This window comes from Eschrichtius robustus, chromosome 8 (assembly GCF_028021215.1).
Source record: "Eschrichtius robustus isolate mEscRob2 chromosome 8, mEscRob2.pri, whole genome shotgun sequence".
Taxonomy (NCBI): domain Eukaryota; kingdom Metazoa; phylum Chordata; class Mammalia; order Artiodactyla; family Eschrichtiidae; genus Eschrichtius; species Eschrichtius robustus.
The window spans coordinates 10,057,816-10,075,054 of record NC_090831.1 but is presented as its reverse complement, the minus strand read 5'-3'; the positions used below and the strand labels follow the sequence as shown (position 1 = coordinate 10,075,054).

The following is a 17,239-nucleotide window of genomic DNA, read 5'->3' as shown; positions in this document are numbered from 1 at the left end:
CTAGCACCTTGAGCCTGGGGGTCGGCCCAGAGCCAATTGCCCAAGGCCCCCTGGTCCTGGCCCATGGCTGGGGTGTGTGGGGACCCTTTGAGGATCCCAGGCCCGGGTAGAAGTCTGGTTCTGGAAACATAGCGTGGCCGCCCACCCATCCCTCCCCCCACCCCAGAGAGCCAGCCCCTTCCCTGGCCCCGGGGTGAAGATGCCGATGGGATGGGAGCTGATGCCAGAGCAGAGAGGAGGAGCAGGAGGAGGGGTCAGCTCAGCGGGAAGCACTGGGCGCAGCGGGCAGAGGTGAGGAGCAACGGGTGAGGTCAGGGGGGAGTCTATGCTCCCTCCTCCCTGCCCCACACTCGGGGGCACGCCGGGCAGCCCACGCCGGCCCTTCTCCCCTGGAGCACGCAGCCCTGGCCACGCATCACGGAGGGCACCCAGGCTCTTCCTGGCACCCTGAGCCTCTGAAATGGGCCCTGCATTCGGCTGCTCCTGGCTAGGCTGGGCCTGGCCATCGCCAAGGCAGGAGGGAGAGGGTCTGAGAAGTGGACCCTGCTCAGGACATGAGGCGGCCCAGGCTCCTGTGTCCACCGTGGACTTGGTACAACCATGCCTCCAAAAAGGGCAGCACCTGGGGCCTTTCCCCAAAAGGGAGCAGCCTGCGGACTTGGGGGGCTCTGTCCTGCCTTGGGAGGGGTCCCTTGCACAGTTGTCTTGGCACAAATGCTTCCCCGGGGTCAACATCCCAGAGCTTCCCCAGGGCCAGGGGGTCTGCCTACTGCCTGAGCAGACGCTCCCAAGAGGGCGGTGAGGAACGCGCAGTACCTTGATCCCGTCCACTGGGTTATGAATGACGGTGCTTTGAGGTTCCTACAGAAGAAGGAAGCACAGAGGAAGGAAAGAGGGAAGTGAGAAGAGGAGGAGAGCGGAGGCCCCCCAGAGGAGAGGAGAGGAGAGGGTGGCAGCGCAGCAGGACGGCGGCAGATGGCCAGCGGGGAGCAGAGCAGCTGGAGAGAAACCTGGGACGATGTGGATGGAACAAGCAGACCTGCCCAGACCTCGCGGGCGCCTGCGACGGGAGGGAGGGCGATGGAGAGCGTGCGCCTGAGGGCCGTGGCGAGAAGCCACATGCTGGGTGCCCTGCCTCAGGGGCCCTGCCCCTCTCTTTGCCGCCGGACCCTCTGCCTCGGCATGGGCGGGGCACAGATTTGAAGATGTCATGGGGGTGTGGTGGCACATGGGATGGATGGGGTCCGAGACGGGGCTGGCTGCGAGGCCGGCACGTGGGACCCTCCCCTCCTGGGCCAAGGCCGCCCTCCCACTCGCTGGATGGCCATTCAGCAAACCCAGCCTCCCCACGGGCGGTCCAGGGCTCACTCCCAGAAGCGCGGCCTGGGGCCTGCGGGGACACCAAGTGTGCTTTCAGCAAACTCAGAACCTGTGGACCAGCAAACCCCAGCCCCTCGGGATGGCCTGCTCTGTACAAGACACCACAGGCGCACAGCATACTGGGCAGGAGGGCCGGTACCCGCTGGCCACAACCCTGAACCACCAGCTCCGTCCCCTGGACAGGACCCTCCAGGTGAGGGCTGGAGCTGGCGGGTCCCTCTGACCTCACGTCCGCCCAGCCCTCCCCAGCAGGAACCCCTGAACCCTCCGGGCAGCCACAGGCCAGCACAGCCATAGAAGTGTATCTCCCCCCACCTGCCTCGGGGTCTGCAGGACACAGACTCTGATGGGAAACGCCACGGCTGCTGCTGCCCTAGACCCGACAGCTGCTGCTGGGCCGTCACCAGGGAAACCACCAAGGGGTCTCTGTCTCCCTCCAGATCACTGGGCTCTGAAGCTAAGGTCAGGCCCACCCATTCTTCCTGGGGAGAAACCAAAGGCCCCCACCTCCCAGACAGCGCACCCCTGCAGCACCCAGGAGAGGGGTTGGTGGGGGAGTCCCCACCGCCTAGCCTGTCCTCACCCCCGACCCCCGGGCCACTCTACCTGCAGAGCCTGCCCGGGCCGATCTCTGGGTCAGCCTGTTGCGAGCAGAGGAGCTGAGCAAGGTTGGTGCCCTGGATCCTGGCTCTCAGCCTCACCGGCTCCCTGACGGGCTCTCACTGCTGACCCACAAGTCAGCAGGGGCCTGTCCGCTGCCCCCAGAGGGGGTCTCCGGCACGGCCTGAACTGGGGTCCACCCTCACTCCCACACCCGAGCGGCAGTGGGGCCGGAAGGGCTAAGTGTCGTCTGTCAGAGACAGGCTGGCAGCCAGACCCCAGCTTTACCCCAGGCCTCCCGACAGGTGGCCACCACACAGCCGGGGTACGGGAGGGCCGAGAAGCGGGGGGCTGAGGGGTTCAGTACCAGGGCAGCTGGAGGAAGCGTCCCCTTGGGGCTGGTGGCAGCTGCACTGTTTTTGGTGCTATTCGTCTGGGGCTGCAGAGAGAGGAAGAGAAGCCATTAGGGAGAGAATGAGGGGGTCACACCCCTTCCTTGGGAGGGGAGGAGGCCCAGAGGGAGCTTCGGGGATTGGGCAAAGCTGTAGGCTTGAGACGGGGGAGGGGGGGGACCCAGACCCCCAAGGGCCAAGGCAGCGCCTCACCTTGACTCCGTCTGCTTTCTTGTTGAGTAAACTCTTGGCTGCTGCATTGGAGGAAACAGACATGATGAGTGAGGGGCCCGGGTCCCACTGCAGCCCACCCCTTCGGCGTGAGGCAGCCTCGGGGACCTGCGAGGAGCCTGGGCTCCCCAGGACCCAAGGTCCCAAGGCAGAGGTAGCTTCTGCGCCCAGCTGGGGACAGAGTGGGCCTGTGTCCTATGCCGAGCAGGGCCGCCCTGGGGAAGGCCTGGCCAGCGCTGCCCGAGGACCCTCGTCCCCGGGACAGGGCCTTCCCCCGGCCATCTGCCATGACCTTGGAGGACACCAAGGTTTCTCCTCCCACCTGTGACCAGCAGCTTCCGGGAGGGCAGCATGCGGGTTCCCCGAAAAGGAAGGCAGGGCGCTGCCCCTCACCCGAGATGGGAACACAGGGCAGGACAGCAGATTGGAGTGGTAGGCACCCCCATGTTCTCAGGCAGGGGTGGGTGGGCTGCAGCTGGCCACCCACAAAGGGAGGGGCTCGTCCCAACCCCAGGTGCCTGCTCTCAGCCTCCTGGCCCCCCTCCCTTGGCAGACTGGACGCGGAGCTCTGCTCCCACGGCCAGGCCTCAGGCCACGCCTCTCAGCTCAGAGCCCCCGAGGGGCAGCCTCACTCTCCCTCTTACCACCCCGCAGCCCGAGCCTTGGGGCCACTGCTCGGCCTTGCTCTGGCAGCGCTGACTGGGCCAACTAGGGCCTCTGTGCCCACCTACCAAGGACCTTAAGCTCTGAGTGACATCAACAGGATGACACACCTGGGTGAGGGTCCAAAGAGCCGCCTGCATCCCACGTTCCCACCACCCCTCAGACGCTCTGGCCCAGCGGACGGCCCGTCTCACCCCAGCCTTCCCCGCGCCCCCGGGGAGGAGGTCGGGGGCGGCCTGGCTCTGCCTCTGCCTCTCTGTGGGCCAGCTTCAGAGGCCCTGACCTGCCACACCCCACAGGCCCTTAGCCCCCCAGCATCTGCACCCTCTGCAGTGGTTAGTTTTAATTACGGAACTTGAAAAAAAAAAAAGAAAAAAAGGAAGTCAGCTTACCTTACCGAAAAGGAAAGGTGAGGAGGGGAGGAGAGGGAGTGAGGAAGAAAGGAAGAGAGAGAGAAAACAAGATTTGTGGACGTTCAGGCAGGGAGTGCAATTCTGCAGCCCGGGACTCAGCAGCTCCTGCCTCACCCGCCCTGCCCACGCTCACGCCAAGCGGTGCCCCAGGACAGCCGGTGCGGATTAGAGAAGCAGCCCTGGGGTTGGATGCCTGAGGGTGGGGTCCCTTGTCCTGGAAGGAAGGTGGCACAGTCCCCACCGCCGGCTCCAAAAGCTCTGGCTGGCCAGCCCTGAAGGAGAGGCCGCCTGCCCAGAGGGAGGAGGAGGGTGGCCCCCAGCAGGCCTGCGCGGGGACCTTTCCTGCTGGGAACATCCCTGGAGACCGTTGACTCGGCCGGCACATCAGAAAGACCCAGAGAGCTGCAGCGATTCTCAAAGTGTGGTCCCTCTGGACCCCACCCCAACCCCCGCCAGCAACATCCGCATCGCATCGCATCGCCTGGGCCGCCCCAGACCTCCCGAGGCAGAAACTCGGGGGTGGGCTCAGCAACAGTTTAACTGTTCATCTGCTCTGGGGGATCCTGACGCTGCTTCAGTTCGAGAACCACTGGTCAAGGTCCCCAGTGCAGTGACCAGGCCAGTCCCAGGTCGCTGGGCCACCCCCTGCTGATTGCCTTTCCCTGTCCAGGTGGCCATCGCTGCCCTCCGGGCTTTGCTTTGGCACACAGGTGGCTGCCCCCAGCCAGAGGGCCCCGTGGGGTCATCGGAGACCTGCTACACTGGGCGCAGCTTCCGTTCCCAGCCTTCCGCCCCAGCGGACCCGTCAGTTCCCTCAAGTTTCCCTCCCAGGATCCACGGGCCAAAGTTTAACGAGAAGCCTGACTCCTGGCCCAACCCTGTCGCCCGGTGGGCTTCACCCCGTGAGAAGCATCACAGTACCCCAGCGAGTGAAGGGACCACAGGTCATCCCTTTCCTCGTCCCCCAGTTCATCCTCCCAAGGGCGAGGCCTCACCTGGTGAGGCCAGACTCAGGATCACACCCTGATGCCCTGGCAGCCCTGCTCCGCGGGCATCCAGGACCAGAAATGCCGCCTGCTCAGGGCCACAACCCACTTCCCACTGCGGGGACTGTGAAAACCTCCCTGGTGGCAGCTACGTCCGCCTCCCTATAACTCACCACAGAGGAACAATCCAGCCCTGCAGACATGGGAACTCCCGGGCCTCCAGGGCCTGCAGCCTCACTCCTGACCAGCATGGCCCTAGCCTCCCTGCTGACCCCGAAGTGGGGGTCATGCTGTGCTCACAGAGCCCAGGGACCCTGTCTATGCTGGCCGACCAGCTGGCCGGACACAGCTGGAGGAAAGTGGGGTCCAGCCCATCTTGAAGGCACTCGTCGCGAGAGCTGAGCAGGCGAGGAAGCTGACCCCCAGCCCCCAATTTAAGGTGGGCAGTTTGGGGAGAGTCACCTCCCAGTGCCACACAGCCTTGGCCAGCAGCATTCCCGGCCGGCTGAGTTAGAGCCAGTGCACGCCAGTGCTGGTCTGAGAAGTCCGGCCAGGGCCAGCCCAGTGCCCTGGTGGGGGCAGAGTCAGCTCTGCCTGGTCTTCCCCTTGGGCAGGAAAGGGGGGGCCCCTGGGTCAGACCCTGGGACAGTCCTGGGTCGCAAGAGGGTTCCCTTCAGTCCCTGATTCTATCAAAACCCACATTCCAGACCGTGCTACACGGGACGGTACCAGTTCCGCTCCCTAACAAGCCACCCCTCCGGGGACTCAGTCGGCCACCACGGCCCAGGCTCCAGGATGCCCTGCAGCAGACACCTGTCCTTGTAATCGATTCCCAAACACTCCTCCTTGGGAACCCCTGTAACCTACACCTGCGTGTCTGGGTGCAGCGTGTCTGGACACACAGCTGCCGTCTTCCTGAGTGCAGCTCCTGGCCGCCGTGTTTCCTGGAAATTCACATCTCTGTCTGAGAATAACTCCAGAATCCTGTTGACTCCCATCTACACTAGCGGTCAAAGGCATAGGGAGTCTCCTTTGTATTTTCTCAAGTCGAATTCAAATCGAATTCATTACTACACAGCAGGAGCCAAGGTGGACCAACCAGGCGCCCTAGACCCCCGGAGACAAGCAGAGACCCTCTGTCCCACCCCGGCCCGGGTCCTTGGGGCCAGGCCATCACTGCCACCCCAGAAGTTTGCCTGAGTCTCCTCTTGGTGAAGGCCAAGTGGGACTGACCAGGCCGCCTTGATGAACTGCAAGAGATCTACAAAGACACCAGGTCTTTCGCTGGCCGAGGGCACTATGTCACCCCAGAGGCCGTCATCCACAGAGAAGCGACGGCCTTGGGACTGAGCCCCCTGCCTGCCGTGTCTGCTGGGTCCAACGCACTGGCTGAGATGGGCTGACCTAGCAGGGGTGGGGGGCGCTCAGGCCACAGGGCCCAGCCTCTACCTCGTCCCCTAGCTCGTCACTCAGGGACAGCCATGCTGGGCTCCGTCCACATGCACAGACCACCCCCAGGACAGAGTGGCCCTGGGCGCCGGGGGCAGAGCCGCACATGCTCGCGGCCTCATGCACGGACGCTCCACATCCCCTTGCAGGCAGCGGGCATTGCAGGTGGGCGCCTGCCTCGCTCACTGCCCCCCTGCCCCCGGCTTCACCAGGAGCCCCTAGTCTCACTGTCCCGTGTCCCTCTGCCCCTCCCTCCCTCTCAGGTGCTCCGGAAAGGCCCAGAAAATGAAGCTGACTCAGGACGACCCCTGGGGGCCTGCCTGCTGGACCTGTCACCGGGCTCACGGGAGGAGCACAGGCCCTCCTGCTGAGGACAGCCCTGCCCTGAAAGCCCCAGGAGGCAGCGGCCGGGGTCCTCTGGGTGGGCAGGCGGGCCTGCGCACCCTGCGGGGTCACGGGGTAAGAGCTGGGCTGGATGTGCAGTAAAGAAAGGGCCCGGGCTTGGGAGGGGCTGGGCGTCTGCCCTGTCCCGGCCGACATTCGAGGCACCAGCAGGAAATGCCAGGCTTCTTCTAGGCCCCTCAGCTGCAGCTGGCTCTGCCCGCCCTACACCTGTGCCATCCTCAGCTCAGGCTGGGGCCATGGGCCCACTAGGAAGTCTTGGGGTCCACTAGCCTTATGTGGTCCGGCCAAGGTCATGGCTGGATGAGCGGGAGCTGGCCTGGGCCTCCTGGGAGGTCTGCCCCTCACAGACTGGGGCACAGGTTAGCAAAATGAGCCTCTCCCCTCACAGGTTGGGGATGAGGTAATGGGGGCCTCGTAGAAAGAAACCAAGAGGAGGCCTTCAGAGTCATTCTCTGGGTGGCCGAGGGCCCCGTCTTGGGGCTCACGGGGCAGACGTGCGTGTTTGGGACTCAGCACAGACCACCGGCTCCGTGCGAGCGGCTGGGAGCGCAGGGCAGGGCCCTGGGAGCGTGTGCGGGCCAGGTCGGGGGTGGACGGGGTGGCGAGTGGGCTCTCACGGGGCAGGGTCTCTGCCCACGCCCTTCTCCCCAGGGCCCCCACTCGGGATCCAAACTCCCAGCAGCAGCCCCGAGGCTTCCTGGGGTTGGTGTCAAGGTCATTCTGAGCGGGGGTCATGATGGACAAGTGGGGAGTGAGCCTGAGACAGCAAAGGGCTCTGACCAGAGGGGTCTCCTGACCCCCAGACTCAGGGACCAGGACTGGGGAATTCCGTCAAAGGCATGGAGGGCAACTCGGCTCAGGGGTCAGCCAGCCTGGCCCCTCCTGAAACAGGTGGGGTCTGAGGCCGCTGGGACAGTTGGGACTGCCTCCCTGCCCACAGGGGCTCTGTGGGTGTGTCCAGGGCGGGAGCAGGGGCTCCCGGGGCCTCTGGGGAGGCCCTCAAGGCCCAGCCGGCGGCTGCGTGCAGCGAGGGGACCTGCATGCCGACAGGCGGGACATCTACCTTGTTCCACCAGCCCCATGGTGGTGCCGGAGGCCGCGGTGGACATTGTGGCTGGAGCGGTGGTCTGTCTGCCCACTGTTAGCACCGGGTTAGAGACGAGGGGAGGGGCGGACACAGACGAGGGGTGGGCGAGGTGAGGGAAGAGAAGAGACAAAGGAAGCAGAAGAAGATTAGAGTCAAAGTTTAGGTGACGGATGGTTCCAGAATCCCTTTCACAAGAGCGTGAAAACAAGATGGAGACCGATTGACACTGGAAAAGCATTTGCCTCCTTTCTCCTTGGAAAACCCCAGCAGGGCCTTCCGGGTGCCTGGCTGGGCGTGCGGACAGGACACGTCCTATTAGTATTGGTGTGACAGCATGCCCCACCCCGGCCCGGCAGCACAGCATCACAGCAGAAGTAACAGGATGGGGCGCGTGCTGATGCAGACGGACAACGAGGACGGACCACAGACGCTCCCGCACCAGCATCGCAGGCCACAGACAAGCCACAGGAGCGCCAGGGGGCAGCCGCCCCGCTCGGGTGACGCCGTCCCCGCTGGGCCCGCCTGGGCCCATGGCCTCAGGGTCGCCGACAGCCCCCCAGAGCGGCCGCACACCCCCAGCCCTGCCCACCCTCGGTGCCCGGGTGGGCGGCCGCCAGCCCGAGTATCCGGAGCCTCCTCTAGCCGCCCCCTAACCCACACACAGAACGGGTGCTCCGAGGATTCAGGACAACAACGAGGCCACAGAGGTGCCGACCAACGCCTGGACAGACACACGGAGCTGCGGCCCGGCCGGCGGGCAGCTCAGACACAGACCCAACACGCAGGGACGTGCGCTCGCGGGGCCCGGCCGGAGCCCAGGCCTCCTCTGTGGCCCGAGGGTCTCAGAGGGAGGAAGGTTGGGCCGGGCCAGCAGCAGAGGAGGGGACAGTGGGGTGAGGACACGGCAGGCAGCTGGTGGCGAGTCGTTCCCCAGCCTTCCCGCCGTAGGCCTGCTCCTCCTGGAGAAGGCTGTACTCACCTGAGAAATTCCGCGTGGCCAGCATGGTGGTGAGGATCGCGCCCTGGGGAGAGACACACAGCTGAGGCCAGGCGGAGACCCCCGCCCGGACCTCGAGTCACGGCCTCGCAGAGAGGCAGCTGCACCCAGACATGCCACCCACGTCCAGCATTGAAACAGGGACGCACCCCAGGCCCTAAACTGCCCACTGAGCCCAGCTCCTAAAGGCTTCAAGACCCCCCGGGGCTGCAGCTGGGGGCCTGCCTCTCCCCACGGCGCCTCCTCTCCCTGACAGGCACGTGCACGCCAGCCGCCAGGCCTGGACACGCTCCCAACACAGAGCAGCCTGTAGGGAGGGCGCCCCCCTCCCTCCCTCCCGACCTCCCCCTGCCCACCCAAGCAGCAGAGCTCGGCTGATCTCCTGACCAAACCTGCCCCAGGTCAGAAGCTTCTCAGCCGGCTCCCGCTCAGAGAGCATGACCGACCACAGGGCGCCTTTCCCCCCAGGGAGCCCCAGGAATGCCTCATGGGCGGCGCGGGCGGCTGAGGAGGGACCAGCTGTGCACCTGGGGGCCAGGCCCACGTCTGGGCACCTCTGGTGTTGTTGCCACGGGGGGGCTAGTCTGGGACGGCGCTGACGAGCAGCCCGTCCTAGGTGACTGGGACCCCCACAGGCCTGCCCGAGCCCCTCCAGCTGCTCCCAGGGCAGGGCCCTCGGGTCCTCTGGGTGGGTGAGCGCGCATGCCTGGCGTGGCACCCTGGCCGCTCGCTGGGGTCGGCGTCTCACCTTGAGCTTCCGCCGGGCATTGAACTTTTTCAGGCACTCCACGGTCTCCTGCCTGTGCATCATGGAGGCCACAGTGGAGCGTTGCTGTGGGGAGGGGGGCGGGAGGAGGGGGTCACACGCTGCAAGGAGCCCCGAGGGGCATCAGCTCTGTCCCCAAGGCGGGGCTCAAAAGAGGGGGCTCGGGGCAAGGCTCAGGGCAGCAGCACCCCCAGGGCCCTTGTGCCAGGAGCTGCCAGCCGCCCACTGCAGGCGGAGGCCACCTGTCCCCGCTGCCTGCCTAACCCCCCAGCCCATCACCCCTTATGGCCCGTCCGCCCCCCCAACCTGTCCCTCACCCGCCTCGCTACTTCTATCCCCTCACGCCCTGGACTGGGCCTCCTCTTCCCACGGAGCTCCTTAGTCTCCCAGGGACTAAGGTCTTTACACCCGCCAGCCTTAAAGCCACAAGCCACGCAGCCCCCGGAAAACCAGGGGACCCACTGGATGCGAGGAGCGCGCGCCGGGGTCGACGCGCCGGGGGGCGGTCCGAGGCTGGGGTGACTTACGCAGACCCACGGGTGCTTCAGCGCCTCGTGCGCCGCGATGCGCTTGGCAGGGTTGATGGTCAGCATCTGGTTGATGAGGTTCTTGGCTTCAGGAGTGACCGTGTCCCACTCCGGGGACGGGAACTAAGAAAGGAAGCCACGCACAAGGGAGCCTAAAGCCCCCTTCCCAGGCAGGAGACAGGATTCTCCAGGGGGGCCTCATCTGGAAACGGGCGGCATCACCCCGCTCCCTGCCTCTGCCAGCCTGCCTCCCCTGGACAGGGAGGGGTCGGGGGGGGGGGGGTTCCCGGCACTCACGTCGTAGGCCCCGGCCTTGATCTGCTGGTACAGCTTGTGCTGGTCCTCGTCCCAGAAGGGCGGGTAGCCCACGAGCAGGATGTACAGGATCACCCCTGCGGAGAACCGCAAGCGCAGGGCCTCGCACTGCCGCCCGCGCTGCCTGCGCCCGGTGGCTCAGCCCCGGCTCACGGAGCCCACAGCGTGGCCACAAGCCAGTGGGCGCTGCTGCGTGGGGTCAGCTGTGTGACCCCCCGGCGTGGGGGTCAGATGCCCAGCTCTGCCGCCTGACAGCTAGGGGACCCTCAGCCAGTTTCTCAGCATCAGCTAGGGTGGGGGTCACTGCCCGAAGCCAGCAAGCCCCATGAGGATACCGGGACCCTCAAGGTCCAGTGGGATGTCCCCCGGCCCCCGCAGCCAGCGTCAGCAAGTGTCACTGTTTGGAGACCCTGATGGCGGAATGGCACGAACATCTCTTTCACCTCTGCTCTACCCTCACCCTACTTCACAGGAGAGGCCTGAGGCCGGCCCCCTCCGCTGCGCAGAGGACGGGCCCCGCCAGGGTGGTGTGCACGGTCTCCAAACCTCCTGCATCCATCCACCACCCGGGCACCTGTCGCTCCTTCTCCAGACCGCTCTGCGGAGTGCAGGGCAGGCACTGGGGTGGTGGGCTTCTCAGCAACAGCCAGGATCGCATTAGCGACTCCAGTCTGGGTGGAGAGGGCGCTCCTAGCGGGGAGTAGCCCCGTGAGCCAGCCCAGCGGCGGGTCCCTCACAGTGGCCCTGCGGCCCTACCCCGCCCTGCACACCAGCCTCACCGCACGCCCAGATGTCCACCGGCTTGCCGTACGCCTCCTTGCGCAGCACCTCTGGGGACAGGTAGCCTGGCGTGCCAGCGAACCCTAGAGGGAGGGGAAAGGGCCATGTGAGCGGCCGCGGGGGCAGCTGACGCCCCCAGCCTGGCCCCCGGCCGGCCAGCCGGCTACTCACCAAACCACGCCTGCTGGTCCCCCTGCACCTCGATAGCCAGGCCGAAGTCTGCCAGCTTCACTGCGGCCCCTTTGCACTTGCTGGCCAGGAGCAGGTTCTCGGGCTGCGGGGAAGGTGACCGGCCCGAGAGCGTGTGGTTTACACCCAGGGGTGTCACGGGAGGGAGGGGGGACAAAATAGTGCTTTGCAGACAGGGGCGCACAGGTCTGACCCGCCACCACGTGGGTGTCCCCCCAGCACAGCTGACACCCTTGGCTTGGGCGTATCCCAGAGCTCTGGGCCCCCCGGGCCTGCACCCCACAGTCTGTCCCTGCCCCCCCACTCCCCGGGGGCAGGGACAGGCGCCCCAGAGCTGAGGGAAGCTGGCTCTCAAAGCGCGAGCTTGTGAACTCAGGGCGCTGGGACCAAAACTGAGCACACCCTACAGGCCCTGGCAGGCTGTGCAGGGGCCCGGGACCTCCACCGGCAGAGGGGCTTCCCTCCCTTCACCACGACTGGCTGCACAGACAACTGCCTGCTGGAGTGCTCAGGCACTTCCTGCAGGACGGCAACCCTCAAAGGGCAAGAAGGAACAACCGAGGGCCCCCGAGAGCCGGGCAGTGCAGGACGTCTGCCCACCAAGTCCCACCGGCCCCATGCTGGGCAGAGGGGGCCTGCCTTGACCGCTGCCCATCCAGTGCCCACAGGTGGGAAAGGTCCCATGCAGACCTCCCTGAGTCGGGGAGCAGTGCCCTTGCTCAAGCTGGAAGGACATTCATCCCTGTCCCACTGGAGCGCCAAGGCTGCTGCCCTGTGACTGGGGACACTTGGCCCCGAAGACCCGAGGGGGTCCCTGTCCACTGTGTCCTGTGCGCTGGGCCCCTCCCATCCCAGCCTATCCCACCAGCCTCACCACCTCCCAGCGGTCAGCGCTCAGAGCTCAAAGCCGCTGGACTTCCTCATCCCTGACTGCCAGGGGCCTCTCTGGGCCCTCGGCCCCCCTCGCCAGGCCACCCTCCCAACGGGAAGGCCCGCTGAGACCACACTGCCACTTTGCTGCCACCAAGAAAGACAAACACCACCAACCGAACTGAGTTAACACCGCTTGTACACCTGGGGTGTTAGGACGAAACACGTGGAAGAGATGAAGTACGCCAGCCCCACACGGCAGAAACCAGTTCCTCCAGGCCCACACAGCTGGCTGGAAGAGGCGCTGTCCCTCCAGGTGATGCGTGCTGGGGACACTCAGCCCTGTCTGCCCAGCACGGCCTGGAGGCCTCTGAACATTTTATTTTTTGATTATTGGTCTTTTTTTTTTTAATACTCCCTTTTCTTCCTTTTTTAAAGTTTATTTCTTAATGCACGTCCCATCAACTTTTTTGGCCACAGCGCACGCCATGTGGAACTTCCCCGACCAGGGATCGAACCCGCGCCCCCTGCATTAGAAGCACGGAGTCTTAACCACTGGACCACCAGGAAAGCCCACCTCTGAACGCCTTGATTTTGCAAATGTGCGTGGGGCAAGGGGACCCCAACCTCTCCACACACCCCACATCAAGAAGTCTGAAATAAACACAACATTGTAAATCAACTATATTTCAATTTTTTAAATATTAAATGAAAAAAAGAAGTCTGAAATCGTAGGGGTCAGGGACTTGCAGCTGTGGGCTTGACCTGACTTCTATAGGTCAGATACCCCCACCCCGAGGAAACAAACCAGCACTCCTCCCCAGGAAGAAGGAGCTAAGTGAACTTGGTCCCTGGGAAGAACTGGACAAGAAGGCCCGGGGCCGGGCGGTGGGGAGAGGCAGGGGACCCAGCTGGGCCCGAGCAGTGATGCCCTGCCCCCGGGCTCCTCCCTGGCTCCCTCGCAGCTCCCTGAGATGGCACCAACCCCCTCTGCTCTCTCCGCCCTCCACATCTGGGCTGAGAGGACACCCACCACAGCACCGCTTCTGGGGGGCTGTCTCAGTCAAGACGGTGGAGGCCTCTCTAGAGGAGGAGGGACAGTCTGCTCCCCCGACACCTGGCAGACTCCTGCCCCCTCTTCTTCTTTTCAGCAAGGATTCTGTTTGCCCCCAGGGCACACCTGGGCTGGGGGGAGCATCCATCTCCATTTGCGTGTTTTGGCCTCAAAGTTACTTATGCATCACGGGGCCCATAGTCAAGGGGGTATGCGCGTCCACTCCCCTGTGGCCCCTCCTCCCAGAGGCCCCCAAATGAGGCCGATTCAGACAACACACAGGGACAGAGGGGGACCCACAGGACAGGCAGACACGGCGGGCCTGGGTGGGCATGTGAAAGGACAGGGGACCACACAGCACATGCAGAGAGGGAGCGGGAACACAGGAAGGGCACAGGAGAGGGTCCTGGGCCTGTTCCTGGCAGGACAACATTCCAAAAGCAGCCCCACAAAGATCAGCTCACAGACACACACCCCTCGGTGGCCCAGGAAAGGGCGTGACCCCATTCAGCCCGAGCACCCATGGGAAGGTTGGTCTCAAACGCCACCAGCAGGTCTCTTAGCAGGGATGACAGGCCCAGGGGTCCCCCCACCCCCCAACAGAAGAAACTGACCCAAACCCAGACTTGAAGAAAGTTAAAAGCAAAGAAAGGAGGAGAAATTGAGAGGAGGAGGAGGGCGGAGGGGGAGGGAGGGGGAAAGGAGGGAGGGGGAGAAGGAGGGAGGGAGGAGGATGGGGTGTAGCTCCTCCTGAAGACCCTCCCACCGCACTGAGCCCTGTGGGTGACAAACCTTGTTTTAAATGCGCTGTGGTCACTTTGCCCAGAGCTGAGCCAAGGGCCACAGAGACTAGAAGAAAGGGCTGGAAGTTTGCAGAGACCACCCAGGCTGGTCCCTCACCCCCTTCTCCCGAGGCATCAGCCCCACCTACACGGGCATCACCTGTGTCCCACCTGCCAGGTCTGAATCTCAACCGGAGCCCAGAAAGCGAGACCCCGCGTGGACATGTGTTAATAGGCTGATTTTTTACAACTGTCCCCTCTCAGCCCTGGAGCCTAGAGGTGCTGGGAGGGACGTGTGCAAATACATGCATGCACACGCACACACATGTGCACACATGCACATATTCTCTCACACATGCGTGAACGCACATGCATGCGCACACAATGCTCCCACACACATATACACACGTGTGCATGTGAGCACACATACACCTGTGCCCACACAGGCACACACACACACACATGTGCACACAGAGCCACATTCTCACATGCACGCACCTTCACACACAAACACACATGCACACACACGTGCTCATACACGTGCTGGTGCACACGCACACACACTCTCACATGCATGCACCTTCACACGCAGACACACATGCACACGCACGTGCACACGTCCCACGCACACAGTGTCTCCTGGCGCTTGCACTGCCCCAGCCCAGAGCCTCCTGTTAAACACAACATGCAGTTACAGACAACAAACACCTGGCACAGAGCGCAGTGGGGGACTCACCTTGAGGTCCCTGTGGACAACCCCCATTTGGTGGCAATGCAGAACCGCCTCCAGGATCTGCTGGATGCAGTGACTGCAGCAAACAGCAGGCGCATTAGTGCGGGTGGCCCCCGAAGAGTAGGCGGGGGTGCAGGAGCAGGGTGCTGTGTGGCACTGGGGTGGGGTCCCCAGCCTGGCAGGGGGCCGCGGGAAGCAGGGAACCAAGGTGCGGCCAGGCCCCCTGCGCCCCCCACCCTGCTTTCCCCTCTGGCCAGGCCCTTGGAAGTGCTGCTCAGAGGAGACATGCCTGGCCCCAGGGCACTCTTCCCCAGGCTCATGCTGGCCAAGCCTGGACCTGAGCTGGGCGCCCTGCAGGAGGGAGGCCCGGCCTGAGCCCACACCCTGCAAGGCAGGCTGGAGATGGGGGAACCCGGGCAAGGAAAGGGCAGAGGTGAGAGGGCAGGCCAGTGCCACAGTGTGGGGTGACGCCCTGGCCACTAGGGCCCCCCTCTGTTCTGGCGCAGCGCTAATGCTGCAGCCTCCAGTCATTCATGTGCTAGAGCAGGAGTCATTTCACTTGAATAAACTTGAACCTCCACACTGGCTGCTGGCTGCCGTGCTAGACAGCTCAGGTCCATAGCAGCCCTGGGGTCCCGGATGCGCTCCTGGCGAAGAGGCAGCCTGGCACAGCCCAGGGCCCCAAGCCAGGGGCTTCCTTCCAGATCCGGGAGAAGTCCCAAGCCCTCCAGGGTATTACTGGCTGGAGGGAGAGACCCAGCTCTCCTCAGGCGCCTCCAACACCTGTGCTTCAGCCACGTGCCCTGAACATCAGACCTAGATGCCCCCAGCCCCTGTGGCCTGAGCCTGCCTCCCCCAGGTGGCCCCAGGGGACTGGAAAGTTTCCAGCTGCCCCCAAAGCCAGGCACAGACCCTGGGCTCCCACGGCAGCCCTGCAGCGTTACCAGCCACGGGAGACAGGAGGGCCACAGGCTCCCTGGAGCTCACCCCCTGGGGTCTCAGCCACAGCCCCTCTGGGTGGGGACGAGGGATGCACAGGCAGATTCCCTCAGGACCCTTCCTGCCATGGCTGGACCCTGTGGGGTGACTGAAGGTCAGCTGGAGGGGTGGGCTTCGTTTTCCTAACAGCAAACTCAGAGAAGGGATAGGGGACCAGGCCTCTTCCTCAAATACCTCTGGCCACATCTGGAGACCACCTGCTGCATAGGAAAGTAAACCTGAGTTTCCCCCCTGCAGAAACCTAGACCTCAGAATCCTGATGATGGATTCCTGTAGTTTGCAGGGGTCAAGAGGAGCCGGGCCCAAACCTGTGGGCGACAGTCCCCCAGCACCCCCTGCCCTTAGGTGCCTCTAGGGGCTGGAAAGCCCACCCCCACCCCACGCCCTGAGCTCTCCTGCCTGACCTGCTCCCAGTGCCTCCCTCCCCACTCCTGCCCCTCCAACAACGTCCTCATCTGCCAGGAACAATCCTTTGTGGTCCTCACCCCCATCCTTGCATCCCCAGCTCCACACCCAGCCACCACCAGCCCTCCCATGACTGCAGACACGGGCTCAGCACCCCTCCCGCCGCCCAGGCTGACCCACCCAGGGGCTTCCCTCCTCGTGGGCAGAGCTCAGCCGTGAGGTCAGGGAAGCTCTTCTAAGGTCAGGACAGGCTGCTGGGTGGAGACAGAGGCCAGATAAAGGCCCAGCACTTGTAGCTGAGGCCACTGAGCCAGGGCCTGGGGCAGGGTACGCTGGCTTTCCCAGTCCCCGGGAATCTGCGGCTCCCTGGCAAACCCAGAGCCCTGGGGAGGCATGCTGGGGGCATCACTGCATCCTCATGGAGCTCAGCCTCGAGCCCCTGGACCACCCGCACGCCGCAGCACCCGACCCCATACAGGCGCTCGGACACCCTGGGGCAGACCAGCCCCCGCCTGTGCCGCTGCAGCCAGACCCTGGTTCTGTCCTGGGGGACACGCATCCCAGCCGTGTGCCGTGTGCCCTGCCATCCCCGTGGTACCCTGGCCCTCCCTCCAGCACATCAGCAGCCCTCACAGCCCACAGGCTGGCATCTCCTGGGCCACTGGCCACTCCCCGAAAGCCCTGGAATGCTCTGGCTCCAAGCTCAGGCCTGCTGAGACCCCTGCAAGTCTTGAGCTTTGGGTCGAGCCCCTCTTCTTCCTCCACCCTTGTGAGCTTGCCTCTGCTCTCAACCCCAGGACGCTCTCTGGACTCTCCTCCGTGTTGAGTGAGCGTGAGGCACCCACGTCGTCCCCACTGCAGTCACGCGGCGGCCCTGCGCTCTGTGTGGGCGTCTGGGCAGCGTCCGTCTCTGCTCCGGACTGTGGCCTCCATGACCACAGGGACATGTCGGTTCTTTCCTCTCGATTGTGTCCTCAGGCCCAGCCTCGTAGGAACGTGTTCCCCAAACGTCTCTTGGACCCAGGGATCCATCGGCCGCAGCACCGATTGATACGTTGGCTCAGATGGGGGTGGGCTGTGCCCTCTGCCCTCCCCCGCGCCTCCTCTTGGGGATGCAGGGCCCCAAACCAGCGCCAGAGATGGGGTGACTGCTCCTGCTGAGCCAGCATCTCTCCCTGAGCATCACAGAACTCAGCCCGTTGGCTGAAGTCCAGCC

At 64.5% G+C, this 17,239-nt stretch overlaps 1 protein-coding gene across 1 annotated transcript in view; it reads right to left on the bottom strand.

Moving 5' to 3' along the window:
- CAMK2B (calcium/calmodulin dependent protein kinase II beta) overlaps window positions 1-17,239 on the bottom strand; it is a 90,215-nt gene that overhangs the window by 10,124 nt on the left and 62,852 nt on the right. The window contains exons 6-16 of the mRNA XM_068550298.1: window positions 14,623-14,695; window positions 11,163-11,265; window positions 10,991-11,074; window positions 10,194-10,288; window positions 9,897-10,019; window positions 9,352-9,435; window positions 8,586-8,628; window positions 7,583-7,657; window positions 2,586-2,623; window positions 2,348-2,419; window positions 817-861 (exon numbers count right to left, since the gene is read on the bottom strand). Coding sequence (XP_068406399.1) covers window positions 817-861; window positions 2,348-2,419; window positions 2,586-2,623; window positions 7,583-7,657; window positions 8,586-8,628; window positions 9,352-9,435; window positions 9,897-10,019; window positions 10,194-10,288; window positions 10,991-11,074; window positions 11,163-11,265; window positions 14,623-14,695 — 835 coding nt within the window. The remainder of the gene's footprint in view (window positions 1-816; window positions 862-2,347; window positions 2,420-2,585; window positions 2,624-7,582; window positions 7,658-8,585; window positions 8,629-9,351; window positions 9,436-9,896; window positions 10,020-10,193; window positions 10,289-10,990; window positions 11,075-11,162; window positions 11,266-14,622; window positions 14,696-17,239) is intronic.